This window comes from Atractosteus spatula, chromosome 12, assembly GCF_055471065.1.
Source record: "Atractosteus spatula isolate fAtrSpa1 chromosome 12, fAtrSpa1.hap1, whole genome shotgun sequence".
In the NCBI taxonomy this organism is placed as follows: domain Eukaryota; kingdom Metazoa; phylum Chordata; class Actinopteri; order Semionotiformes; family Lepisosteidae; genus Atractosteus; species Atractosteus spatula.
In genome coordinates, this window is record NC_142717.1 from 38,983,992 (window position 1) to 39,011,751 (window position 27,760).

Genomic DNA, 27,760 nt, shown 5'->3' on the forward strand with positions numbered 1-27,760 from the left:
AATCGCCAAGGACTCATCTGCTGCATCCAAACTGATTCTCTCAGTCGGACAGCTGGACAGATTTGCTTCCATGTATCTGGGAACCCAGACTGAAGGGTTTGGGGCGATATTGTCAGGAGGGAAATGTAAAAAAGAGTTTGTGATATTCTGATGTAAAGTGTTTAAATTTACCCACGTGTGTGTAATCAGAGGCCTGTGTGTGTTGCAGTGCCTGATGATGGAAGTTTTGTTATGTAACCAAAAATGATGTTAAATCATGTGACATTGGTGACTGTAGAGGTGACATAGGAGATTGTAGTACATACTGTAAATATAGTTAGACATTTTTCCAGTGGTCATCCAGTAGCCTAGGCTGCGCTCTCTTGACAACCATCACAGGACAGCCTGTCTCAGACGTATAGCTACAGAACAATATCGTGGGAGACGAAGTCTGTGGTGATAGTGTTGGACTATTTGGAAGTGCTGGTTCGAAATGAAATTTAATTGCTGAAAGCAACTAATGTTCTGTATGGGTTGTTAAAAAAAGTAATCAAAGGAGCTGAGTGTAGCACAGAGTTGACGCTAACTGCTGCAGAAATGATAGGAAGAGAAATGAATGGATGTTGGACTGATCCTAGGTGCAGCTACAATCAGTGCATCTGATTCACTGACCTGAGGGCTTTGGGATGCATTTACTGTGTATGAAATGTACTGGCCTAAGTTAAATGAGTTCATGCAAGGAGACTTCTGCCCGTCCGGACACTTTTCTGTAGGGTTGTGCTTTAGTCCCTGGTGGAATAAAGGGTGCGAAAATCAGTGTGTTGGCTCCACTGTGATCTGAGGAAACTGGAGGATATCTCCAGGAGTCTGGAAACGGAGTAGTGTGGTAATTGACAAGCTCTGTAAAGGCTGGTGCAGATTCAGCTCGTAACAGTCGGTACAGGGCCATTGCTCTCTACTCTACACACGGTGGGGAATTGGGCAGGTGGCCACCACAGGAACCTCAGTGCTTGTTCCTGCTATCGTGTCTTATCAGAAAATAATGTCTAACATACAGTAGCTCAGTCACTCCATGCAGCGATTTCACTGGTAACCCCCTCACCTGTGTTACCGGGGCTAGAGCGAGGTTTCAGGGAATATTACCGGATGTAAAGGACTTCCAGGCATTCCAATTGGGAATGGCTGAGGCCATAAGAGGAGTGTAAATTACCCCGACTGTCAGGGCAAAGGAGTCAACAGGCTCGGCTTTGCTAACCACATGAGGAACTGTGTCCCCTGGACGGGCAGGAGCCACAGCAGAGATGGCAGTACAGTTAGTTCATCTGGGTACCCTTGTTAAGTAAAGTTAGTTTAAATTGTGTGTTATTGCACCTCTTTCTGTGGGTATGTATCACTGGCTAGGCTGGGACATTGTTATTGTAGTCGTGCACTAATGGAGTCTCGCACAATCTCTCCTTGCACTAACCCCCTGCAGCGGACACTTCACCCATTAGCTCCAGTGTTTCATTCATTCCAAACTGGGAAAGGGCAGCAGTCGAGCCCCTGCTCTCCCCAAAACTGACCAGAGACAGCTGCTGTCGTGATTACACCCCACATCCTCCCCCATATCGTGAGGGGTCAATTGCAATGAACTTTCGGATTAAGCGTGCATCTTCACGCTAAGTTGCCGACTAGTTAATACGGTACTATCTGGTGATCATCTCCAGCTTTGAGCTCAATTGCAACGGAAAAATGTTCCTTTTCACACTCTGAAATAGAGCACGATTCCAGTCCAATTCTTACCATGGATGCTGCTTTCTTTGCTGGCGTAAGAGAGGTGTAGAATTGGCCACTTGTGGGTATTTCCCTACCGCATGCTGAAAAAATAAAGTGTCTTTTTTTTTCCCCACTCTTGCCTCTGTTGTGTCAAGAGTGGGATTTCTCCTCCACAGTGGTGCTGACCTGTGATTGAGACGTTAAACTGGTTAGAACGTGGTCATTACAGATCCCATGGCTCTATACTGTAAGCGCAGGGGAGTCCTGGGTAGTTTCACTCCCCGAGCTACTGGCAGATGGTCTGCAGTGTCACCCAGCTGGGTGCTGTGCTACAGGGGTGATTGAAATACTTGGGGATCTTCTGAGATGAAAGGTGTTCTATGCAGGGAAGTATTAATGGATTGAGATGCATTGAGAATGAAATAGATTATAAATTTATATAAATATCCAGTACTCAGTACTATACACTGATACTGACATCTTCATTATTCTTTCGATATGCATCGTTAAAATGGGTATCTGAAAAGCAGGTACTTTTGAAATTCGCAGCCTATGAATGGCAACATCACCGTTTATAATTTTTTCTCCCTTTTTGTAATTTACTTCTCTCTCTAATGGTACAGTATAATGGGTGTCCTATACAGCGTACCTTCTGTACGTTTCCAAATACGTCAGGATTATTTTCATAACTTTTTCCTGCCTGTTTTTTGGAAGCAAGAAATTGTAAAATGACGGTTATCACAGCTGAGTCCGGAGTGCCTCTTTGAGAGATGGGCACGACCGTGACGTCTTCCGTTTGAAAAGCCAGTTTCCGTCATACTTGTGTTTTTTCGCCGAAACGGGGTTTTTACTTGTGACTCTGGTGGAGACACTGAGGAATCAGTCCTGCTAAGGCGACAGTAACTGACCTTTCAAAAGTTTAATTTATGATCATCAGATAAGAGAGGAAATAAAGCTCATTTGCTCTGTTTCTAATATGCGTCCGCGTTACAGAGCAGCTCCAGTGTAGAACTTTGTTTTATTCATTACAAACTGGGAAAGGGCAGCGGTCGAGCCCCTGCTCTGCCGAAAACTGACCAGAGACAGCTGCTGTCGTGATTTCACGCCGCCACCCACCCCCAAGTCCTGGCTGGAGGGTCAATTGCGATGAACTTTGGATTTTAGCAAGCAGCTGCGTCCGTAAATTGCGGACTGGTCAATACGGTAATTTCTGGTGATCATCGCCAGCTTGGAGCTCAATTGCAACGTAAAACGGCGCGGAGCAAAGTTGGAGACCAGCTGAAGTTGTGCTCAGCGCGCTGCTGCGGGCTAGTTTCAGCGGCCACGTTCGTTGCAATTGGTCTTATGGTGGCGCACTTGTTGAGCTGAACGGGGCCATGTGTGACCGACTACTTTGTTTTTTATGTGGAGCCTGTATATAGGGGTTTACGGTAAAACGCGCAAGGGCGCTTTCCAGCCCGCCGGCCCTGTGATCGGAACAGCGAAGCTAAGTTAGTCATTTGTAGCCGCGAACTAGTGCAGCGCAGGTTTTGCGGTTACTTGAATCCTGGTATAAGGGATCAGAACGTGTCTGCCGTTTTATTATCCAGCCAGTAAAAATATAAAGAGATGTCGGCGATTGTTAGACGAATAATTAGCACTGCCAAAGCCCCAGCAGCTATTGGACCATACAGGTAAGGAACACACACACGCACACAAGTTAACAAGCTGGTCTTTGTACTGTACGTCCGTCTATTGTGTTCCTATTTCGGCGTGAGAAAGTTTAGCCCTAGTCAAGTCGGGGGCAGCCGTACAGTTATAAATCACGGGTGGCGTGTCTGCAAGTGCGGCGCGAGTACTGCGTGTGACACGCGTGTCTTACAAATGTCACTTTTCCCAGTTCAGTTAAATATTATCCACTGATAAAAGGCAACAATAATTTGCTCTCGTAAAGATCATTTGTAACGTTATTGTAAAGCAGTGGTATCAAAGTGTAGACTGTTTTTTTTTTCCCCGTGTATGTGCAAAAATCTACTGGATGCTTCTCAATCCAGGTGCACAGGATTATTTATACATATTTGTCATTATTCTGTACTTAATGAGCAGTACTAGCAGACCAATAGTTACACATGCTTGAGTCGAGGGCGTGACGGTGGCTACTGTTAGTTTGCGTCTGGATTCAAAGGTTGCACAGCCTTCATCTTCTGGAGCTGAAGTTAAGTACATCAGCAACATGTCTGCTCTTACTAGGAAAATTCCTTTTACTCCAAAAGCTCCTATAAGACAAGGGATTTACAGGTACGAGCATGCATGGGCGAAACCTCTTACTGTATTTTTCAAAATAAAAGATTATTTTTGTGAACCATATCTTATTAATAGTTCTTGTTTGTTTTAAATAATTAAACTCTGGTGTTTTAGCTGTAGAGTTTTGATATAGTTTAGTTTTGTGGAAGCCGGCACGGAAGCGCCTTCGCTCGCTCTTTGAGCAGGTAGTAAATTTATAAGAAAAGAAGACCTACAGGGTTGAACCCCTGTGAACGAGGATATCTGTGGGGGTAAAATGTGTTCCAATAGTAAAATTACACGCCAGTGAAAGTTATATACAGGCTTACGTCACCCACCTGCTGTTTACGTCGTGGTTTCTGCTGTAAATAGGAATTGCATTTTTATTTCTTCGTACTCTAACGCATCTCCAGATCATAGCAGTAAACACGCAGTGTTAGCCAGTGTATTATTAAAACCTACAATTCCCCTAAAATGATTGCAGTGGTGCTATATATAAAGATGTCATGCGTCATGTGCAACTGTGTAAAAATATTGCAGGATGTCCTTTAGAGAGCTGTGGGTTTTAATTTAACACAAGATCTAGTGTAGGCTGGCGTTATTGAGCTGGAGTTCGGCTGGAACTGTCCTGCTCGGAGGTGTTGTCACTGTTTCAGCCAATCGGACAGCAGGAGCTACTTCGCTAAGAGATGTTTCAACACGAAGTCCAGAGTCGAAACTTTATAAAAGAGTATATTTATAAAATAAAGGAGTGGTCTTCCACTGAGAAGCGAGTTACCCATTGAATGTATTTGCAGTGGATTGGCTACGCTCACAGTGCGCTAGTGTGTCGCCACGGTGACACAGAAATGGCCTCCTGCTGCCTGCCTGTCACCCTGAACTTGTCTTTCCCTCTCCAGCCAGGCGGTGCTGGTGGACCGCACCATGTACATCTCTGGACAACTGGGGATGGACCCATCCACTGGACAGGTTGTGCCAGGGGGTGTGACTGCTGAAGCCCGACAGGTAGCCCTAAACCCACATCTTCCATTTCTTCCAGGAGTGACCATTGAACTCTCAAGATTAAGAGGGATAATTGTGGTCTAGATGTGTCCCTCCGTTCTCCATCTGATTTGTTGTTTTTCTTTACCAAGTTTAAGACTGTTTTGCCTCCTTTTGTGTTTTTTTTTAATTTGCTGGGGTTTTTTTTTAATGGTAGTTTCACACCAGTTTTTTTCCAGTGCTAACGGAGAAATAGCAAGACCCTGCAGTCTTTGCTGTTTTACCTTTTATTGGCATTTTTTTTATTAGTAATTGCAGAATGAAAATAATTGACCGCTATTCCTGTTGAAAATTGACTGGAATCCACTGAGATGAAAAGATCCTGTTTCTGTCTGTGGAAAACTAGTTGCAAGAACATTAGTGAAGTTGTTTCCTTTCATAACAGGCTCTTGTAAACATGGGAGAGATTCTGAAGACTGCTGGATGTGATTATAACAATGGTAAGGAATGCCTCCGTTGTCCGTCTGGAAGCAAAGTACTTCAGAGTTTCCTGGCTTCCACTCAGGTTTCGTGTCAACTTCAAAATCCTCCTGCCTACCTATAAGGCTCTGCATGGCTTGGCACCTCAGTACCTGTCTGAGCTACTATTGTCCTTCTCCCCACCTGGCAACCAAAGCTCTGGAACTCTCTCCCCAAGGATAGCGGAGAGTCACCTTCTCTAAACTCCTTCAGATCTAGATTTTAGAAGGACCTTAACTTAACTGGTTTTGTTATTTACTCCTTTGCTTCTAACATATTCCGTACCCCCATCTAGTGTCTCCTCTCATTGTGTATTATATTGTGTATTTTTTTGTTGTTGTCATTCTGTAAAGTGCTTTGAGAAGCCACCTTTAAAGGTGCTATTATTATTAAAGTTGAGTAAATTAAGTTCCGCTAAGCAATGAGCGTTGTTTATTTCAAGATATGGCTAGTGCCCTAATCGGAGAAATTTAAAATGACTTCTTGCCAGTCCTGTAATTTAGCTCCCTGAACAGCCACTGCGTTGGGTGACGCCACACGTGGAATTGTGTTCTGTTTTCCAGTTGTGAAGACCACTGTTCTTCTGGCAGACATAAATGACTTCAATGGTGTGAATGACGTTTACAAGCAGTGTAAGTACCGTGAGTCACTGATAAACAGTCGCATGTAAGCGGTGATTCCAAACTAACATGCTGATGGAAAAAGTTGTGGTTGTGAATTGACAACATTGCACTGTTGTATGAACCACTCCAGTCTCGATTTGAATGAGGAGATATTAAATATGGCCAGTACAGTGGCACAGTGGCTAGCATTGCTGCCTTGCAGCTCTGGGGCCCTGGGTTCAATTCTTAGTGTTCACTTCTCTCTGTGTGGAGTTTGTGTGTTCTCCCTGTGTCCACTTGGGATTCCTCCGGATGCTCCGGTTTCCTCCCACACTCCAAAGACATACTGGTAGGTCAGTGGGCTTTTGGGAAAACTGGCCCTGGTGTGAGTGTGTGCCCTGTGATGAAGTGGCCTCCGGTCCCATCTTGCACCCAGTGCCTCCCAGGACAGGCTATAGGCCTCTGTGACTCTGAATTGGATGAGCTTTAAATTTTAATATCACATGTCTTTCACTTAGATGTAAGCGTGTGTTAGTTATGCTTAGTCACAGCATCAAATCCAGGATCCTGTCCTGCTTTCTTACCAATACTCATGTATTTCTAAAGAGCCCAAGTATCAGAAAGTAATTGGATATAAGCTTGTCAGTGAAAGTGCTGTGATATTAAAAATTGAAGACTGGATTTCAGATGTATCACATCTTGATTGTTGTATGAATGTGTGCAGTCTTTATCACGTTTTTTTCTATGTCCTCCTATTAATTGGGGTATTAATGGAACGCTGCTGTCAAAATCTGGATTTGTGAGTGGCCATTTCAATTTTGCAAGAATCAGAATTATTCATGTTGATATTATTGCCTAAAACCACTTGTGCTAAAGGCATAAAGAGGAACATACTGGTTTTATTAAGAAAAACTTGTTTATACCTTGTCAGTAATTTCTTTTTTACTGTGCAGTAATCCCTCGATATTTGAGTTTTAATTTATTCCTCAAAAACTTGTGTAACAGCAACCCCTTGCTTCCTGTGTCACAATCTCCGATTGGTTCTACAACTCAAGTGTTCCCTCATAACCCAGATTTCAGCTGAGTACCACACAGAACTGTATCCAACTATGAAAACAATACCATTCCTGCTTAATTATTTGAGTAGCCTGCTTAAAATCATCAGCCGAGGCATAAATAAATAATAAAACGGCAACACCCTTGCTCTTTTACACTGCAGTAGTTATATTCTTACACTCGTGAGCAAACACATGAACGTTAGGTAATGTACTGTACTATATGCACCTAACACAAACAAGACCTGATTCCAAAAAAAGTAAGAATGTAGTAAAATAAAAAGTAAATTCTTGACTTTCTGGGGGGGAAAAAATGACAAAACTAAAGAGAGGATAGGAGGACAGAAGAATCGTGGTGGTGCTTTACGAGAGCCCGGTTTGTAATGGTGAAAATCTGCTTCTTAAATGAAAAATCAGGTATGAATTACTGCATCATGAAGAAATGAAAACCCACAGAGCAGGATTATTGTTACTGTACTCTTGTATTGGGTATCCCAGCCTTTACACACAGTTGGCCACAAGGTGTCACTCTTGTCTGAATAAAGATTGCTAGCATTTTTGAATGGAAGGAGAACAGCCAGGGAGAATTTTCCAATGTCATCCCTTATTTTACAGTATATCTTTTTTAACTATAGGAATTGACACTAAAAGGGTTTTTAGTTGATTTCTGTATATTCGGTGCTCCTGTGCCACTGTATTCATACCTTTGATGAACTGTAAGTATAAGAAAACACAGCTGCACATCATAAGAACACAGGAGGGGGTCACAGATGAGAGGAAACCATTTGACCCATCTAACCTGTTCGATGATTAGTAGGATCTCATTCAGCTGTTTTTCCAGGGCAGTCTGGGCATCAGCTTCAACATCACAGCTGGGGAGCTCGTTCTTCAATTTTTTTCTATAGTTGCTTTTAATTGATTTTCACAGAGTAATGGGGAAAGTCCAAATCTGTGTTATGAGAATAATTCCTTGCATTTGTTTGTTGTCTTTTATCCTTGAAGATCTTGACATTGAGTCATAGGAGTCATGGGAAGGGATCTGCTTCATCTACAACTGAATAGGCCAGCTCAGAGCAGGGTTTACCCAGAACACTGGGGGCTAACATCCCTGTTTTTTCAAAAAGTGACACAGGATCACTAGTGAAAAAGTAGTCAGGACCTTGGGTTAACATTTATTCTGTAGGACAATGACTCCTACACCTACAGCACAGCATACCTGGTCACCATACTGGTGCAGGGGTTTGTGAAACTTGTGTCCAGAGGGAAGAGTGCCACCTACAGGTCAGCAACACCATTTACAGCAGCAGTCTGGCTTTTCTTAGAGGTCTGTAACCAGGCCAAGCCTTGCTCAGTTTCTGAAATTGGGCAAAATCAGGCTGCAGGTTTAGGATTAACTGCTGCCAAAAGATTTTTTTTTTAAATCTGTCACAGTGCCCACCATTAGGTAGTTCTGGGTTAATAGGATGGTTGCTAGACCGCCAGGAATGTCGACTCAAATGCGTGGCCTGTGTCAGAGGTTAACTCTCGCTCGAGAGCAATCAAAGGGAATCTTCAAGAAACAATTTGACGTCATGAGGGTACAATGTCCTTAAGGCTGCCATTCAGAGTTGACCTTGTGAATTCAGTGTCTGTGGCAGAGTTCCATGGCCGCATAAAAAGAAAGGAATTTAGCCACATGGCAACTAATCAAATCCCGTTTCAAATGGGACAACTTTTGGTAGTTAGATTTCAAGCAGATCAAAACTATTTTATTGGACCGACTCACCGGTAATGCAGTTGGCAGAACCAAAAGGTGAAAATATTCTAAAGCCGTGTCATCCGTTTTGTAAAGACGTGCTGTTTTTGGGTTGCTGTTCATCCTCTGGTCCTGGTGTCCTCGACAGAGCTCGGTGGATTTGTTTACCACAGTACTTCAGCCAGAAAACAACAGCAGCTTCTCTGGAGAAGCTCCAGGTTGAGTGTAGATGGACAATGCAGTAGCAGAACTGCCTGGAGCACACCTCCAAATTATTTCCCACCGGTTAAGTGAACAAATTCAACTTTCTCATCACTATCACAATATTGCAACCTCATTCCACTTGACCATGTGCAGTGTGAAGAGAAAGTACAGTAGTTCCTCCATGCATAACTGGAGAAGGAATAAGCTGCTGTTTGATGAAGGGTGTGATGCAAACTGCTTCCACTAATACTTGAAAAGTCTTGTTTGTATCGGGTTGAAACCAGTTACAGCTGATCCTCCTCAATGTTGCGTTTGAACTTCAGAAAGCCCTAAGTCATGCGTTTCGTAACCTCGCAAGTATTTGTTTGCAAGACTGCAGATCTGCCTGGTTTGGGATTTCCTTTTTAATATGATGTAGAATGCAACAGTATCCTCACTGCCTGCTGAAATGGTACACCATAAAGTGCGTGGAAATATGACCCCTGCTGAGACAGCCTTCCTGAAGTGCTTCCTACCAGTTTAGTAGCACTTCTCCATGACCTGATGCACATAGAACAGTTACGGCATGAATAGAGCCCCGTGTAGGCACTCAGTAACTAAAGATCAGCGAATTGTTATTAATAAAAATGGGTACTTTTGAAGTAGATGAGTATTGGTGAGAAAACGGGACAGGATCTCGGATTTGATACTGTAGCTAAACTTACTTGAGACAAGCTTACCTACCCTGTGCTCATATTTCCATGCCAGATGGCAACATCTCATGACTGTGTCGCAGCTGGGATTTGAACCTGCAACCTCCCAGCCACGAGTCCAGAACACCAATCACTGCACCACACTGTTGTTGCATAGTTTCAGTCGAATGCCAATGGCTGGTTTGGTTCGGTGAAGTTGACAGAAACATCAGGAATTTCTGCCTCTGTCCAGAGCATGTGTTCCCCTTCAGTTACCTTCTCCAAACCAGAAAGCAATGCCCTCTTCATTTTCTAAAACATGCTTATGTCTCACTGGTTTTCTTGACAGCTGTGGTGTGATCAGGCAGAGAATGGCCTGCCTGGCGTGACCATGAACCCTTGTGTGTATTGACAAGGGACACAATTTGGTGTTATTTGAGTTTGCCCTGGAATGGTAAAGGGGAAAGCAGCTTGGACCACTCCTAGACCTATATCCGTTTTGCTTAGGAATTCACCAGTTTCTTCATGCACCAACCTTCACTCGTTTATCTTTTTCTAACACCATGATGGCTCTTGTTTTACGGTATTTCTTGTTTTACGACCTGTGCCGTTATTATTAAAATATCTGACCAGGCTTAACAGAACCCTCACAGACTCTGGTTGCCAGGAATATGGCACTTTTCTGTAATAAACCCATCATTGTGAATAGAAATAAAAGACATTATTTAATTAGGCCAGCCAAACAGTAAAATATTGCGAAAACATTAAAATATCTCAAATCCGTGTTGGAAAAGGAGTTCCCCTAATGGATATCGGTTGCAGTGCCGGATTTCCCATTAGGGCCTACGAAGGAGGGAAACACTAGTGACTAATGGAAAAACGAGCTGAAACAACGTGCTTGCGATCGACTCTAGGTGCTCCAAATCAATAATCATACGCTATCTAGCGGCTGTTCTAGAAACTAGAAGTATGGAAGTGATGGTCGCTCAATGTGCTCCATCAATCACGTGGGTTAACGTTAGAACAGTTTAAAGCGCATCGTGTCCATCGATGTCATTAAATTGGCGTTGACCCCTCTTTTTGCTCATTGCGGAGTGAAAGTGCCTAGGACCTACGGACACCAAAATCCGGCCCTGATCAGTTGTTAAATGCTGTTAATTAATAAAGCTGTACAAAAGATGTTTTTGGTGCCTTTTTTGATGTGTTTGAACTCGTTGATCCTTGAGGCAAGCGGTGCTGTGATTGCCTGGGCTCTCTCAGCACAAGAATTCCACTCTGGCTGACACATGGCAGCAAAGTTAAAATTTCAAAAAGTTAAAAACTAATTACATTCCAGTTGCATTACCCACAGGTGCCATTTCTCAATTCTGCAAACAGAACATCATTATAAGTTCAACTGGTGTGTTCCTCTGAGTTTATTCTTGATTTGTTCCAAAATGGCAGATGTTTTAAATGCTTCGTATCGCATTGTGATTGTGATCAAAATAGTTTGAAAAAGGATTATGGAAGGTACAACTTAAAGTTATTACACTGTAACACACTGCTCACTCGCATTTTTTTCTCGCCAGTTTTCAGAAGCCATTTCCCAGCAAGAGCTGCATACCAGGTTGCTGCCTTGCCCAGGGTAAGTTGATAGCGTCCAAGTCTCACCTGCTACCCATCAATCCACCCATTTCCTGACCGCTTCATCCAGTCCAGGGTCACAGGGGAGCCGGAGCCTATCCTGGCAAGCGACGGGTGCGAGGCGGGATACACTCAGGATGGGACGCCAGTTTGCAGGACGTGCACACACTTACACGAGGGTTAGTTTTCCCAGGAGCCAATTCATCTACCTGCATGTCTGTGGACTGTGGGTGCAAGAACACAGGAGCATACAAACTCCTTACCGACAGCAGCTCACCACAAGGCAACAACATGTATAGACTGCGCCACCGCCTGGCACGTCCTTCCTTTAAAATGTCTTCTACAGATGCCACATGGATTGCTAGGCGGGTGTCTGAATGCTATGAGCAATTTACAACAGCTTCCCCATCTATTTACTCAAAGGCTCCACCAGTGTTTTCTACCACTCCAACAGCCCTGACTGTTACTAATACAGCTTAGTTTGGGGAACAGGACATTTAAAAAAAAGCTTCAACACAGCAGCTGAAGGTAAACTATACAGGAGCAGCCAATAGGAAGTGTTATAGTAACTAATCCATTCCAATTGTCAGTCAGCTGTAATTGTTTTGGTACTCAGATGGCCATTAACCACGCATAATTATTTTTTACAAAGCTGTATGGCTTTTGTACTTTGAAATACAAATGTTATCAGGTTAAACTGTTACCAAATGTCCAGACTGCCAGTGGTTAAATGGTTTCTGCATGAAGAAGGGAAGAGAGAGGAACGAGCCCGACAGTGCAGTAATGCAGGGGTGATCTAGTGCTTGCTGTGCCCTGTGCCAGTCCAGTTTCTGAACGGGTTGTCTCTCTCTGGCAGGGTGGCCGTGTCGAGATCGAGGCGGTTGCTGTTCTGGGGCCCATTGCAGATGCCTCATCCTGACTAACCGGCCAGGAGCCGCACAGACTGTGAGCTTGGAGCACAAGGCTAGAAAGAGAAAGTCAAACGCCGATCCCAGTGTTTTGTTTTTGGCTATGTAGTATTTTTTAATCATGCTCACTGGATTGAATCATGAACATCAGTACGAGTAAAGGCACAAGATCCAATGTCTGTTCTCATTTACTGAAAAACAATGAAAAGCATAATAAGACTGTCCTTCCTTTAGCTAAATTGAGTCCCCACTGTTGCTCAGATGTTTGCCTGGATATCCATACAGTTTGGGGAATTGAAACTGAAGCAATAGAATGAAATTCAGTATTGAAAGAAAAAAAGAAAGTCCGTTCCAGTATATTCGCTGCACTGGCTGGACTTAACTGAACTGTAATACTAAATGGAAGCTGTAATGTCATTACGGTCAGGTTAGAGATGGTAATGAAAATAGACCCGTGAGCAGGTCCTGCGTCCTTCACATAGAGACACAACAGCAAGCAAGCAGGACAGCAAAATGAGGTGCTGGGAAAGGGTTAAATAGTCTTGATAATTATTTTAACACCGCCTCAATTATTCATGTCAGATTGAATAGTGGGATGGTGCAGGTGTCCTTGACATGGGTGTGTGAGAGAATCCAAGGCAAACACACTTACTGCAGGGGAGGGGGATGGTTGTGGTTCTGTTTCGAAATGGTAATTAATCACTGACAGTGATGATTCAGTTTCACTACAGTTTATTAGATTTGATATTAGATTATTCATCTATATCTGACTCTTCACTTAATCAGTGGTCCTAGTATTAATATTGACCAGGGGAGTGAAAAATGTAAAAGCAATTAAGTAGAAACACTCACAAGTTTTGTTTTGTTTTTTGGGAAAGTCCTGATTTCGTCAGTGGTGTGGAATCGAGGTATCTGGCTATGGCAGATTTAATCTATGGGGTTCATGCTGAATAAACATGTAAACAGCTAATTCCAGACCACTGTCCAAGGTTATTCCACATTTTTATGGTTTGCAGTTTTGACCAATAACCTAGGTTCAACTGCTGGAATTTCTTTTTGCGTTTTGTACCATACTAAGTATAAATACAGTTCCGAAACCTTTCTTGAACCAATTCTACTCAATGTCTGGATTTAAACTTCTGTCGCCCAGTTGGGAGTTGTTCATCCTGCTTTGCTGCCTGCGGCCCCCTATCACAGAGCCTGCAAAGGACAAAATCATTTTATATACAGCAACATTCACAAAACAGTATTTTAAGGCTCTTTAAAAGAATATAGACTGGTAGGCGCCAATTAAAAACGGCACATTAACATTAAAATCTAAAATATAAAAGGGAATGTTAAGATGGAATTTGTAAGTGCCGACAGACTTGTGATTCTGACACAGGCTGGGAAATAACTCCACTGTCCTGGAACAACAGAACAGGCCGCAGGGTCTCCCGGTGTCCCCTGCAGTTTTGGGAACAGAGCTGAAAGAAGATGAGAGTCCAGTCTAAACGTGTAGGGAGCTAGCTCATGGGTACACTGCTACAGGACCCAAACCCTTCATCCCCTTAACAGCATCCTTAGCAGTGGTGTTATGAATGTTATTGCTGGTGGTATCTTTTCATGCAGTTTGTTGCAAGTTAAGATTCAATCAGTGTTTGGGAGCACCAGCAAGCGCTGAATTCCAGTAATGAAAAAAGATAAAAGTGTGCATTAGCCTTTTCTGTTCCAGACTGGGAGGGATTAGCACTGCCACGAAATCGGAGAAAAGACACTGTCTCAGCATTGAGCTGAAACAGGGGACACCCAGCTGGTGAATGGGGTCCCTGTTGCTGTATCTGGGGATCACTTGCCCACCTCTTGCCAACTGCACCCTAAGATCCTTGGGTCCCCCTGGGACCATTTGACCACAGTGAATGGGATAGTCCGGGCTGCACTGACCGCACATGGAGATTATAACGACAGCCCAGGATAATAACAGTGTTCTTTGTTTTCGGTATTCTGATTTGCAGTGCCTCTACACTTGATCACAGCTTAGCAAAAAGTATTTCCCTCTTGGTATTCAAGTCGGATGTTTTATCATTATTAACCGTGCTTATTTTAAATATCAGAGTCGCAAAATTATACATCGCCATTGTATTGAATATTATCAGGATATCTTGTTCAGAAACTGGCAAAACAAACATGCTGCAATATCCCCCATGTGCTCAGGGTGTTGCATGATCAGTGTCTCCTCTCACATGAGCTTGAGAGACTGATGAGGCAAAACTAACTGTTACAGCTAACAGCAAAGCTTTAGTGTTTTTAACTAGGAAGCAGGCAGCCAATGGCAAGGTGAAAGGGGCTTTTATCACAAGATAAAAATGTGGAACTCTTTATCTGAAAGCCTGGCTGCAGATATTTTGAGGCGCAGACCTATAACTAAATACAATCTCACTTGAAACCCCTTGCTAGAAGTTCCTGGTTTGAAAAGATTCATGGTTTCTTCAGAAGCTCCACTTTCCCAATTATGATCTGGTTAATTTAGTCCTGAAGAGACAGACATCAAACAGAGCATGGTGGCTTACATTCAAAATGGAATCTCTCCTTTTAAAAGATGCAAATATATTAATGTACAACCTATCGTGTTTCAGATTTGTCTTTACATTAAATTTTATTTCACATCATAATAGGGGGATCAAGCACCTTTGTGAAAGGTTGTACATTGAACCAGCTGGATCCAGCATGTTAAAGAGACTCAATCTATTTACAGTCTTGCTTTATTTTTAAATGACTGTGATGGTGCTTTGCCTTAAATTTAATTCAGAAGGGACATTAAAGCAAAGCTCCTTAAGTTGCCTTTTCCCTATTCTTTAACCTATCAGGCGGTTTAATTCCAAATAAAATGTGAACTCTCAAAATGATAAGATTTTTAAAAGCAATAATAGCATGAACATTTTTAAACAGTACCTATGCAGCTAATAAAGCAAAAACGATATGTACAAGATTCAAAGCACCCTCACCCCCATTTTCAGCAAAAAAAAGGCACAGTGATGTCTTCAGTAACAAAAACGTGTGAGAATTGCTGCTTTGCAATTTGGCAACTGGCAAAGGTAAAGATCACATTTAACTCTGCTGCATTTCTTTGTCGGAGTTCCGATGTCCCCAAAAGCCTCTTTTGCTTCCTTTTCCTGAAGGACAGGTTCTTCTGCTCCTTGTTGACTAAAAGTGGATGGTTATGTGAGGAGGACTTAGCTTCTTTACTCCACACTGGTAGCTGAAACACAAGCAAAACAGCTCAGAGGTGGAATCCTCATTGGAGATTAATACAAGCGCCTCTTCTGGGTCTGTCTTCAGACTGGCAGTGGCAGCGGACACTAAACCACTTGAACGTTCACATTAGTCACTGAATTATTCTTTTCTTATATTTCTGAATAACGAATACCATTAGGTTTGAGCAGCATCTTGCGGCCCAATGCAGGTAAGTGACAGTGCTCCTGACAAACAAACATCATGCCTGAAACCTCTGGGGTTTAAAATGCGGACACTCACACGTTTCTTTAAGATAATGGAAAGGGTCCTATAGGAGCCGGGGGTCACAAGACAGTTTGACTGTAGACGAGATGAGGCCCGTCTTGCTCAAATGGCTGTTGGGCAGGAGCTGATGCAAGAAGGCCTGTCAGGAATTGCTGAGCAAGAACATGCTCTCTTGTGTGCCACGTTTGATCATCATCGGGTTCAATCAGTGTGTCTGTGTCTGGGTCTAAACATAGCTCTCTTAATGTTCAAGACAGAGGAAAGACCACATTTACGTGGTGGGCTAAAAGAATGTGCGACATTCTCAAACCCTTTTTATATTTTGCCTTGGTATTTAAAATATTCTTATACCATGACCACCTGTTTACATTCTGTGTTTCAATACATGTCGTGTTCTTGTCCTAAATGCGACTTCTGTGGTTGACGGTGGCTGTGTCTGGCTTATAAAGTGCACCTGGAAGTGCTTGAGATTTAGAGCAGAGAGATCAGAAAACATGGTCTCTCTCTCTCCTTGCTCTCCGCACGACCTTCTCTAACACACTCATATCAAAACTAGCCTGAACTGCGCCCTGACATCTTGATCTCCTGCACAGGGGAAAGCTCTCTTCTCACCAGAGAGAGTGTCCACTAGCTCCTCCACCTCTGCCTGCTCCGTGTCTGCCGGCTCTGCTGGCTCTGTCTCCTGCTGTGTCTCCTCTTCCACCTTCTCCCCCGTCTCGCCTAGAAACACACACCACAGAGGGAACGAGAGCACGAGTACTGCACAGGTTCTCGGGGTTGACTGAACCGTACACATCTGTGGGTTCCCTTCTGGGAGAACTCTTCCACTGTTGCAGTTCCTCTATGGTACTGTAGTCATTTTAAGGGGAGCTGCAATGCTATTTTTATATTTTATATTTCAGGGTTAGAAAGACTCGGCATTGATGAGTGCATTTCAAACCACAATAACTGTAAAATGTAAACAGTAACTGGAGAATGAAGTTAAAAAGCAACACGGAGCTTAAAACAAACGTTATTGTTTGATTTTTCCATCATTAGAGTTGGAATGTCAAAACTATTAGAAAACGGACAGCATGTGTAGAGGGTTTTTTAAACATAAGTGATTTACAAAGCTGTATTTATTTACTTGACAAGTATTTCGTTTGTTTCTTTAAATACGTATTAAAAATGGGCCGCCGTAACAGTGCAGATCTTAAATATAAAGCACCTGATTTGGTGGTGGTCACTCTCTGACCTTAGGGTCAAGATGCAATCAATGCGGAAAACTTAGCTTAGAAACCTAGCTGAGAGGTGCTGACACGTTTTCCTTTGCTCGTACCTTCGACCTGGCTCTCTGAGGTCTGGGTTTCCTCTGCGGTCTCAGCGGAGGCGGGGGGCATGTCGGCCTCCACCGGTGTCACTTCTGACTCTCCGGCTGGGCAGCTGGACGAGTCTTCTGCGCTGCCCTCCGCGCTGGCGTCTGCCGCCTCCTTTCCCGCGGGGTCATCTTCTGAGGCGGCGTCCTGAGCCCCGGACTCGCCGGGCGGCTCGTCGTCTGGAGCGCCGGACGCGTCTGGCTCGTCCTCTGGGTCGGGCGTCGCGCAGCCCGAAGAGACGGCGGCGGCCCCCGGGGTAGCGGACGTCTCCTCCGCCTCGGCCTGCTGCTCGACGGCTGCGGGCGCAGGAGCAAGGAGCTGTAGTTCTGCGGGGGCCTCAGACAGTGCCGCTGTGTCATCCTGGGGGGGCTCGGTGTCATGGGGACTCTCGGGGACTGCCCCCGGGGGCTCCGCACTGAGCCAGTGGCGCTGGTCCTGTGAGCAGGGGATATCCTCGAAACTCTGGATCGGAAGAGGAACTTGGTCTGCTATGGTTTCACAGTCCTCAGCACTGGCTCTGTTCTGATTCTGAGCCACTGTTGGGATTAGCAGCCCCAGGGAAAAGAGGAGGGAAAAAAGAAATTGCATAGGTTACTACCATTTTATAAAGGAACATCAGATTGTTAGCTCCTGGCTCATGAAATATTCTTCAAATTAGTTTATTTACTACCTTATTACAGCATATACGCTACTTCAAGACAGCAGAGTGGAGCAGCTGTCGGGTCTCTGGACTAGGTGCGGGTTCACATCCTTACAAGTGTGTCAGACACTTGTTTTTGTAACCCCAAGAGGTTTTGTCTCATACAGCTCCAGTAAAAGCGTCTCCAGGGCCTTCTGGTACATGAAATTGTTCTCAGTTGAGCTACAGGGTAAAATAAAAGGATGAAAAAAACAGCCTTGTACCTGTGTGGAAACGGTGAAGTTTGGGGGTTTTGAAATAGTTTTAGCAATAGAAAGGTTGACAGTATATTATGTCCAGTAAACATGGTTCCACTGTTGGCAGCATTCTGTCTCGCTATGTACTAACATGCTGGTGCTCTACGCAAGTGTGAATAAATTAATCTGAAAATAATAATACATTAATGAAAAACTGATTTTAATGCTCATATCAGTTACTTTGGTGTAGATGGTTACTTTATTCAATAGTATTGGTGGAATTAGCTTTCTACATATCATGCTGAAATATATAAAAACAAAAGTAGTGTTATTTGCTTCTCTTTTAATATATGAATATTTTCTCTCGAGGTACTCTAATTTAAACCTTTTTTTTTTTCAAAAGCTCTGTTTCTGCACTTGAACCATTTTCAAACTGCTTCTTCCAATTCAAGGTCACGGGGGGCCAGAGCCTACAGGCACAAGGCAGGGTAATGGCTCTTTTTGGGACTGATCTCAGAGCAGCAGCAGCACTTCTGTAACAAAACTGTACACAGCAGTCTACACGAAGGCTTACTTTGTACCCATTGTACAATTTTAACATAACACCCCTTTATATACATTCAATGCTTTAAACTGTAAACAGTTAACACCATAATTTTCCCTTTGTATTACTTCTGTACAGTGTCTGGGAGCTGAAAATAATGAATCAACAGCTTCATCAAGCTCAATGCTTCCCCCATGTAGTATCTAAACTGTTTTTGCTACTTGCATGTAACATTCTGTGTGTGTCTATATTAAATGTCATCTTCCAAGTGCTTATCTGCTTGAAGTGCGCAGTCTGAATTCTTTCTAGGTCTTTTGAATTTCATTTGCTCTTCATGCACTGGCAAGAAAAGATCACTGCTAATCCAGTGGGGAATGCGGAATTAATTTTTGTCAACAAGTACGGTGACTTTGCCTGACCTTAAAGAAAAGCCTTTTTTGATTATTTTTTTAGCAGGTTTCCAGGAAATGTTACAGCCAAATTGTTTTTGCTTTACAAAGACTGGTTTCTCAGTGTTTGCTGTTATTTGGGGGAGCATTTTCCTATTTGTTTTTTTCAAAAATCAGCATTTGATTCTCAATAAACATGCAGTGGGAAGATAAAATATGGTTGTTTGTATCAGGCTCTTTAAGGATTAGTTTGAAACACAGTTCTCAAATGCATTTTACTTTATATTAAAGTTCCAAACTGCACATTCTGAGCACAATGACAATAGCTCACCTTCCTTATGCCTTATTCAGCTGGCCCCAGAGGGACAGCAGTAAGCTACTGACCTTTAACATTGTGTCTGATTTGACTAGTGTAGGTCTTGGGTGCTTCTGAAAGAGTTTTGTGCTGTGCAAGCCTGAGGCACTAGTCAAAGCCCCCACTCAGGAACAACTCAAACGACAGGCAGGTGATTTCTGGCATTGGGCATAGGTGACCTCATAAAGGAGGCAGTTCTTTACCCAAAGGCTTGTGGGAGTGTGGAACAGCCTGCCCAGGCACATGGTTGAAGCTGATACCAGGACGTCTTTTAAGAAAAATCTGAATTTCCATTGATTCTTATGGGAAATAATTTCCTACCTAACGTTCCTGTTTTATGGTCACCATTAACAATGTAACCCCGTATCTACTACATACCAAATGGGTCAGAAGTGCCGAATGACCTCTTGTTTCTAAGCGTTCTTGTGTTCTTATGAACTCTGTACTTTGAATTTTTAACCACCACAGGCTCCCTCAGATAGCTGCAACTCTTTGGACAGATGTTGTTTTTCATTCTACCAGCCACATTCAGGGGTGCGCAGACACAGAGTACATAATCTCTCTCGCTGGTCAGAAGCCAAATGAGGTCTGGTATCTTGTTAATAGAGAACAGAAAGCCGTATCACAAAAACTAGCAGGTAATTTGACTTTGTGGTCAGCTTTTGCATTTAAGAAAGGGAAGATGAGCCTTTCTAGTGCCTTTCCTCTTATTCCCATTTACTGGTAATAAAATGCAACCTATCAGGTGGCAAAAATGTTGCGTTTTCCCAAAACCCAGCTTCATGAGTGATTATTTCTTGAATACACAGCTGGTATTCAGCTGTCTTCCAAAGTCAAATACCAGTATTTCCTTTCTAAAAAGCAGCTGGTTTTGCGTTTTTCTGTCCAGTCTGCATGAGATGACTGAAGTCTTCTGAAGCCAGATGAATATGAGGTCTGAACAGCATGTAGTCCAGTATCTGGATCGCTCAGAAAACATTGTCATCTCCCGGGTACGGCCTTATCCCTAAAAATCATAGTTCTATACAACAAATCAAAGGGGAATATACAGGAGATGTAAAATATCTATTATGCGTGAGAGTCTGCACTGTGTTTCTATCCTGTGTGTCAAGCTGTAGATCATGCAGAATAAAAGAATGCACCTAACTTTAAATCGCCCAACTGCAGATTGTGAATTTGAAGATGGCAAGTGAAAATAGCATGTTTGAAATGAAGCTTTCAAACAGAAGCAGCCATACTGTCCTCTAGGCTCTCACCTAAAGGGAAGGTGTGGTGTGTCACCTGTGTCACAAGGTGTGCAGGGAGAACTTATCGTGAAAAGGCACTTCTGAAAAAGCACTTCTGTCCAGCTGCCCACAGACCTGCAAATGCCGTCAATTTTCGAATTACTGCAGTGTAACCATGAGCTGTTCCCACCACGTCACAGGCCCCCTCCATTCCAAGAGAGGAAACGAGATGTCAGGAGAATCCCAACATGCTCCTGTCCTTGTGCTTACTAAAATAATCAACTGTGGATAATCACCGCACAAAGACTCCCCCCATCACCGTGGGAAAGGAAACAGAGAAAAGCAATGACAGAAACAGTTCATTTAGTGCATGGTCTGTGCAGGCAATACATATAATACATCATTCCTGGAGGTAGAAAGGAAGGGGCTGTAGACCTGGTCAAATTATGAGAGGACTCAGGAATGGGGCTACAAAACCCTGCTTCTGGAAGTAAACGTTTTCAGAAATGGACACTCCTGACAGAAGGGATAGCTCCTCACTCCTATCGTGTGGACCTCTTATCAGACGAATGCCTGTATGTGCGATGTCCTTCAGTCCTGACTGTGGAAACACTTTCGCAGAGAAGAATTGTTATGAGCGATCAATTTTTTGTCTTATTTTAATCAAACAAATGCACCGATTATTATGTTACGATATTACAATTGTAACAATTATGTTACAATTCCTTGCAAAAGTATTCAGAATATTCCTATGGTGTCCCATCCCTCCCTTTTCTAACTGCTTTATCCAATTCATGGTCACAGGGAGCTGGAATCTATCCTGGCACGGATACACCCTGGATCGGGAGTCAGTCCACCGCAGGGCAGACAGGCACAAACTCGCACTCATGGCAGGGACAATTTTCCCAGGAGCCAATTAACCTACAAGTACACCTTGTGGGAGCGCTGGAAGGGACTGTGGGCCCTGTACAGGGACTAAAGAAAAAATCCCTGTTCCCTGAGCTCCTGCAGAGGACTGAACGACTGCAGTTTTGGAGCCAGGACAGGGAAAAGGCAGGGACAAAAGCAAGTGGAAGGGCTTGGAGGGACTCTTTCATTGTGCAAATCCAGCCTCATCATCCACTTGCACTGATCGATCATGGACAATCACCTGATTAAGAAAGTTTTTAATTGATGTCAGTTTAATAATTTGTTAAAGTGTGTACCCATTGTGAGATGTTTTTTTAAAAATAAATAAAGCTTATTGTGATAGAAAAAAACAAGTACATCTTTGGACTATACAAGGAAACCGGAGCACCCAGAGGTAATCATGTGAATGGGGTGGAACATGCAAACTCCGTGCAGATAGTACCCCAGAGCTGGAACCAAAAACCCCAGCACTGCAAGGCAAGAGTGCAAACCAATGTGCCACTCCATCACCACACCACCCCCTGTGAATGGTGCACATTTTTATACTTAACATTTTATTCAAAACCTGAATGCGCAGACTGAGGACTTCAAAGGGTAAGAAATGTACAGTAAATATCAGCAAAAACCTAAGGATAAAAAAAACTGAAATATGATGAAGGCTTGAGTATTCAGACCCAGGAACTCAATATTTGGTGGAAGCACCAAATATGGGTTTAAATAACTTTAAATCTCCCAACAATTACAGCGGCGGGTCTGTCTGAGTGACTCTCTGCCCACATCGCACATTGGTTACCTCTGCAAGGCACTGCTTGCAAAGCTCAATGGGGATTGATGAATCACCCATCTACCAGCCATGACCTCCAGGGGTTAAACTGGTTGCAGGTTAGAAGTGGACCCAAGTTAAGTGTTAAACCTGCAGCCGTGTTTCTCACCAGGATTGACACACAATATCATTAAGGATACAGTATATTAAGGCCTTGTTTAGAAGGTAGAATTGCAGGGGCATTTTCTCTGTCTCTGCTGGCAGACCTGGATTTGATGTTTTTGTGCTGCCTATCTGATCCTGAGGACAGAGAACTTGTATCTAGTGCCTGTAGAAGACCACTTAATTGGATGTTACAACCCGAAACTCTCAGAAAAATCCTAACCAAAACAATAAAGAGGTTGGATGTTTTCTGCAGAGGTGTGAAATCCCAGGCTATTCACATTTAACAGTTTCCTAAAATACAAGTATGTCGATTTCACTTTTGTTGTATGCGCAAGTCTTTAATCTACCAACTCAATGATTTTTAAACCTTTTTTATTGTTCAGGTGAGCTTTCCATCTGCCTGTCCTGCAATCCCGTGAAGAAAGTGGCAAACTTGTGACAGATTTCCTTTTAATTTCTATTGCACTCGGAAAGGCAATACAGTTTGCATCCCGTTGGATTCCTGAAAAGTTCAATTGTGAGTGATAATGTAAGACACTACCGTTCACTGGACAATAAAACCTGTGTTGGAAATTTCAGTAGATACTGGCTTGTGGCCGGGAGAAAGCAGTAGTATTCAAAGCTAAGCAAATGACCAGGAATTTTACATCTGAGACTGAATTATCAGTCTTTCAGGATTATGTGACAAGAAAAATTGGCTACAAAAAAGTTACACATTCGTGCAGCATTTGCTTACCCAGTTTTCTATCAAATTCTGCAGGCAGTGCGTGGTGCCTGCAGGCCAAAGAAGCTCACATGAACAGCTGCCATTTGTTTTCCTTCAACCTGAGCTTCCAGCGACCTCAGTGTGGTCATTGTTTGTCTTATCAGTCCAAATGAGCACTTTCTGTTCCAACTACTCCTAGTCCACATCTAAGTGCCTACTGACCACACAAGCCAATAAACTGGAAATTCAAATCGCATCAACAGATTGGAGTTTTAATATGAATTAATACCAAAAGTGGTGAAAGGAAATAATGGGAAGGAAACCGAAAAGCCTGTTACCACCAGTGTCAAAGAATCTCTGAACAAATGGAACACACTGAGCACGTAACTCCTGCACATTAGTGTAACACCAAATCCTGATCTTACATTTAACACACAAGGGGTTTTAAGGAGTAGGCTGCTCTTCCATTTTCTTTGCAATCCTTACTAATTTATTGGTTTAACATTTTTATCCAAAATAATTTGCATTTGTGCTGTCTGTGAACTTCCACAAGGCTCTTGGTGGGATCTGAACCCTCAATCTTCTAGGTATGAAAGTAAGGCAAAGAACTGCTTCACAAGACTGTTGTAATAAAGCCTTCTCGTTTTTTTAAAGCACCAGCATGTTTTCTGTGGTATTTCTGGAGAGTTCCATCGGCTCTGACTGCTTTTTGTTCTGGCAACGGCTTACATCAATGGGCTATGCGAACTTTCTCTCAGAAACAGCAAAACAGACAAACTACCTTACTTAATACTTTACAATATCCCTCTTTTAATCTGAAAAATGCAAGAACATAAGGACAAAAACAAAAAATAAGGTGATAAACGGGAGGTGGCCATTCATCTATCTAGACTGCTATTATTAGTTAATTAATCCAAGGTTCAATTCTTACCCCGAACCCCTTTCTGACATTTTTTTAATGGTTTTGATGTAAGTTCATTATAAACACGTCCAGGCTAAAGATGAAAAAACAACTACTATTCAATTTAATTTCCCGGTCTTTTCAACTAATTTAAAACTTTCTTTTTCTTTTTATCAACTACTTTTTCAGAGTGCTCTTACATACTGACAATGCAAAGGGCTACAGAAATAGAACATAACTGGGCCTTCACTGCATATTGTACATAACGTTAGAGTACACAATTGCAGTTTTACCATCACTTTAGAAAATCACCACAAAATCTGTTGAATCACTCAAACATTATTTGCTTGTTTAAATAACAGTGTGTGCGTTTTAATGCAGATAAATATTCAGTATTTCTTGCTGTACTTGATTACGCCATCTGGCCCAATTAGCCCATCCAGTTTCTAGTACTGTAGCTAATTGACCTGAATATCTCATCCAGCCATGTCTTGAAAGAAACCAGGTTATCAGCTTTGACAACGATTGCTTACCTTCTTCCACAGCACTTTGTATAAAATGTGCCTCCTGTTATCAGCTTTAAGATGCACATCCCCTTAACTTTATTTTGTGTCATCTGGTTCGTGTCAAAAAGACAGATAAAGGATCAGCCATCATATTCCTTTTAGACCCTGCAATGTTTCACTTGCTGTTACAGGTACATACAGCTGTACAGCTTCCTGGGAGGCATGACGATACTAAATGCTTGTGCTGAATTGTGCATCAGGCCCAGTCTTGATCTACAGTGGGGTTTTTTTTATTTACTCACTGTAATTATACACCTTTAACTGCTGGTATCTGGTGTTCAGTGACACCGATGCAAAAGGGCAGGCATAACTCTTTCTGATAAGCCTCAGTCTTGCTCTGGTGCCACTGGTGCCCAGCATCCCAAGAACTGTCCATTGAGCCTCAACCCTCTCTGCCAAGTATGCTGTACAGCCTCGAACCCAGACCTGCAGCCTTCAGGATACCAGCAAGGAAGCACACATACACAAAACTCTCTGGACCATCCAAGAAGAAGTTCTATAACTCTCATCCTGGCCAATTACTATTGTGAAAGAACGTAATGATCCTTGTTAATGTTAGCAGTAAAGTCTAACATCACACTTTCCAAAATGCTTCTGCACTCTAAGCCTGGTGGAAACCTAAGGCACTCACACATCACCACACTTTCAAACACTGAGAGGAAACAAGGTGCAAAGAAAGGTTACGTTTTGACACTAAACAAATGCACCTTTTACGTACTATACAAATTAAAAAGCTTCCAAAATGCCAAATCAAGAGCCCCTACATTTCCTGCGACTTAACTCCTGGTCATTTTTTGTAATAAACAGCTTCTGAATTAAATTTTTAAAAATGTTTACTGCAGTTACTTGTGTGTGTGAAAGTACTGAACGAGCTGTAGCTCATGCAGATACAGTAGCGTTCCTTGAAGCTGGACTGGCTCCAAGCAGCTGGTGCGGTGTTGTTGCGGTGTTCCGGAGACCACGACTAACCACGCCCAGACACAGCTAGCCACGCCCAGACACGCCCGGTCACGCCCCTTCACACCAAGCCACGCCTAACAAAAACGAGTCGCGCCCAGTAGTGGGCGGGGGTTGTAGAGAGCTCAGTCGGTGTGCTCCGTGTGCTGCTGGGGTCTGTTGCATAGACGCAGTTATAGACAAGACAAGACCAAAAGGACTTGGAAGGGTGCCTTGTCAAGCTGAGCTCAGTTACCAGCCGGCCGGAGTCAAGGGTGCTGCTGGTGAGCTTGGCTGACTGAGTTTGGCACCGTGAATTCTGGCTTGATGTTCAAACACTAACCACAAGATCGGCAGTTGTTCTATAAGCTATCATCAAGTAACATTTTACAGCTTTCACTGTATAATGCATTACACAAGTTAAAATAATACAACTGATACGGATAAAAATATATACGAAAATGTATGTAGGTTTCAAATGTGCAGAAAATACAAATTTCTCAATCAAATTATGAATGGCTTTGTACAGGTTTTACAAGTAATGCAAAATGTTCATAATTAGGCTACACAATATTTCGTTCTACACAACTATGAATAACTGAAATCGACAGATTAGAAATCAAGATTATGAGTATGCACGTTAAACTAGTAGCAAAAGGTCTAAATCTTTTTCAAGAAATGTGGAAAAATCAATAAACAAACTGTAATAGGTTGTAAAGGAACAAGTAATAGGTTTATTCCCTGCTGAAAAAAAGGGAGAAAGAAAACACAGTCTCGGCCGTGAGAAGGCTCCACGGCCGAAACGTTGTGTTTTCTTTCTTCTCTTTTCAGGATGGAATAAACCTATTACTTGTTCCTTTGCAGCCTACGCATGCTGACGCAGCTCCCCACCTGTAATAGGTTGTGTCGCCTTGCCCGCATACTGTATATTGGATTGTTTAAGAATCAGTTTCCTACATTTCAGAATAATTTCTAAAACCGAATGGGATGGAGAATGAATGTAACTAGAAGTTTCGGTCACATACGCATTTAATGGTTCATTCCCACCGGGTACAAGTTTCTGTGCACGACGGCTTATAAAAAGACGCCCTGACACCTTTTATTGTTAAAACACTTCCATAAGTCCAGACGAATGAAGACCCTTTCCAAATGTATCCCTCTTCCAAAATATACTGAATCAGACTGTCTGCTATAGCATGGGTGAAATGACAGTAATTATGCATTAAGTCTAAAAGCTTTGAACCTGCAGTTCAACTTCCTGAATTATTCAACATAACCATCAACCTGGTTATTTTAATATGCAGGAGAACTAAAGTATTGGATTTCTGGTCTATACCGTGGATCCGGCATAATCACACGGCAGACGTTTCCGTGCCGTTTCGTAACTACTAAGTCATGTGGCAATTTGATCTTTTCAAAAACAAACTTTTTAAACGACGTCTACGCGTGTTTTATGTTGGTGAGCAGCACGCCACAACCAGGCATAAAAGGTCAGTACAATTCAGAAGTGTTAAGTACAGTAAGTCCTGTCACTCTTTCATGCCACAAATGACTTGCTAAGACTTACAGGAATATTTGGTCTATTTTCATATAACAGGTAACACGCATTCTCCTGCAGTAACATAAGCTGCGCGTCTTTAACACTTACCGATTGTGTTACTGGCTCCGTTACTTTCTTCGGCTTTCGTGCCCGGTCTGTTCCCGTCTTGCGACAGGGTCTGGGTACTTGACGAGCATCCCATTTTATTTTTGCAGAAGCGAAAAGGCAACAAACCAAAAGCAAATTCAACGACTTGCACCTCCGGCGAGGTTAACTAGCGTCGTCTGTGGCTAGCGCAAACACGCCGGCAGCCTGACGTTCACGAACCCATCCGGTTCGACTCGATTTTTAGCAGAAGCTTAACATCTTTATTCTCCATTAACCTTTCCTTTACGCATGACCTGCGTTCTCATCCTCCGGACTGCGAATAGCTACGATCAGTTACCATATGATCAGGGGAAGCTGCGCCGCGTCTCTCCTAACCTGAGGACATTTACATTATTCAGCGAGTCGGCGAGCGGGCGTATCCAAATTCAGCCCGATTAAAGTTAACAATACCCGAAGGGCTGAGGGTACCCGAGGCCGGCCAATAGCACCCGCCCGGTGGTGCTGTTTTGTAAACTAATACCGTATGGCGTTGAATTCCAACCCCCTACCGAAGCTAGCCTGTGAAATTATTTGAAGTCGTGTTTGTCAAGTTACCCGTGAGATGACGGAGAAAGACCACGGTGGGTGTA

General features: G+C 43.0%; 2 protein-coding genes across 4 annotated transcripts; one reads left to right on the plus strand and one right to left on the minus strand.

The window, feature by feature from the left end:
* The first annotated feature begins 3,204 nt into the window (after nt 1-3,204).
* On the plus strand, nt 3,205-12,467 carry rida (reactive intermediate imine deaminase A). Of its 2 annotated transcripts, none has more exons than XM_088928488.1 (6): nt 3,205-3,407; nt 4,896-5,001; nt 5,423-5,477; nt 6,060-6,128; nt 11,332-11,387; nt 12,243-12,467. In XM_088928488.1, the coding sequence occupies exons 1-6, from the start codon at nt 3,343-3,345 to the stop codon at nt 12,303-12,305; spliced, it is 414 nt and encodes a 137-aa protein (XP_088784614.1). In that variant the 5' UTR covers nt 3,205-3,342; the 3' UTR covers nt 12,306-12,467. The 2 variants fall into 2 exon arrangements, with proteins under 2 accessions (XP_088784614.1, XP_088784615.1); XM_088928489.1 differs by lacking the exon at nt 3,205-3,407 and adding an exon at nt 3,902-4,011.
* Nucleotides 12,382-27,677, minus strand: LOC148823035 (uncharacterized). 2 transcript variants are annotated; one of them, XM_088928487.1, is made up of 4 exons: nt 27,132-27,677; nt 17,111-17,683; nt 16,405-16,512; nt 12,382-15,532 (listed from the first exon to the last, which is right to left on the minus strand). In XM_088928487.1, exons 1-4 carry the CDS (start codon nt 27,223-27,225, stop codon nt 15,516-15,518), a joined length of 792 nt encoding a protein of 263 aa, XP_088784613.1. In that variant the 5' UTR covers nt 27,226-27,677; the 3' UTR covers nt 12,382-15,515. The 2 variants fall into 2 exon arrangements, with proteins under 2 accessions (XP_088784613.1, XP_088784611.1); XM_088928485.1 differs by lacking the exon at nt 12,382-15,532 and having other exon boundaries at nt 16,248-16,512; nt 27,132-27,676.
* Nucleotides 27,678-27,760: the final 83 nt, after the last annotated feature.

Excerpts from the sequence above, each read along its gene's own strand:
- rida (XM_088928488.1), top strand. The coding sequence starts at position 3,343 with ATGTCGGCGATTGTTAGACGAATAATTAGCACTGCCAAAGCCCCAGCA. Across the intron at positions 5,002-5,422 it reads TGACTGCTGAAGCCCGACAG|GCTCTTGTAAACATGGGAGA; the intron begins GTAGCCCTAAAC and ends CTTTCATAACAG. Across the intron at positions 5,478-6,059 it reads TGGATGTGATTATAACAATG|TTGTGAAGACCACTGTTCTT; the intron begins GTAAGGAATGCC and ends TCTGTTTTCCAG.
- LOC148823035 (XM_088928485.1), bottom strand. The coding sequence starts at position 27,225 with ATGGGATGCTCGTCAAGTACCCAGACCCTGTCGCAAGACGGGAACAGA. Across the intron at positions 17,684-27,131 it reads CGGAGCCAGTAACACAATCG|TGGCTCAGAATCAGAACAGA; the intron begins GTAAGTGTTAAA and ends TAATCCCAACAG. Across the intron at positions 16,513-17,110 it reads CTCAGAGAGCCAGGTCGAAG|GCGAGACGGGGGAGAAGGTG; the intron begins GTACGAGCAAAG and ends GTGTGTTTCTAG.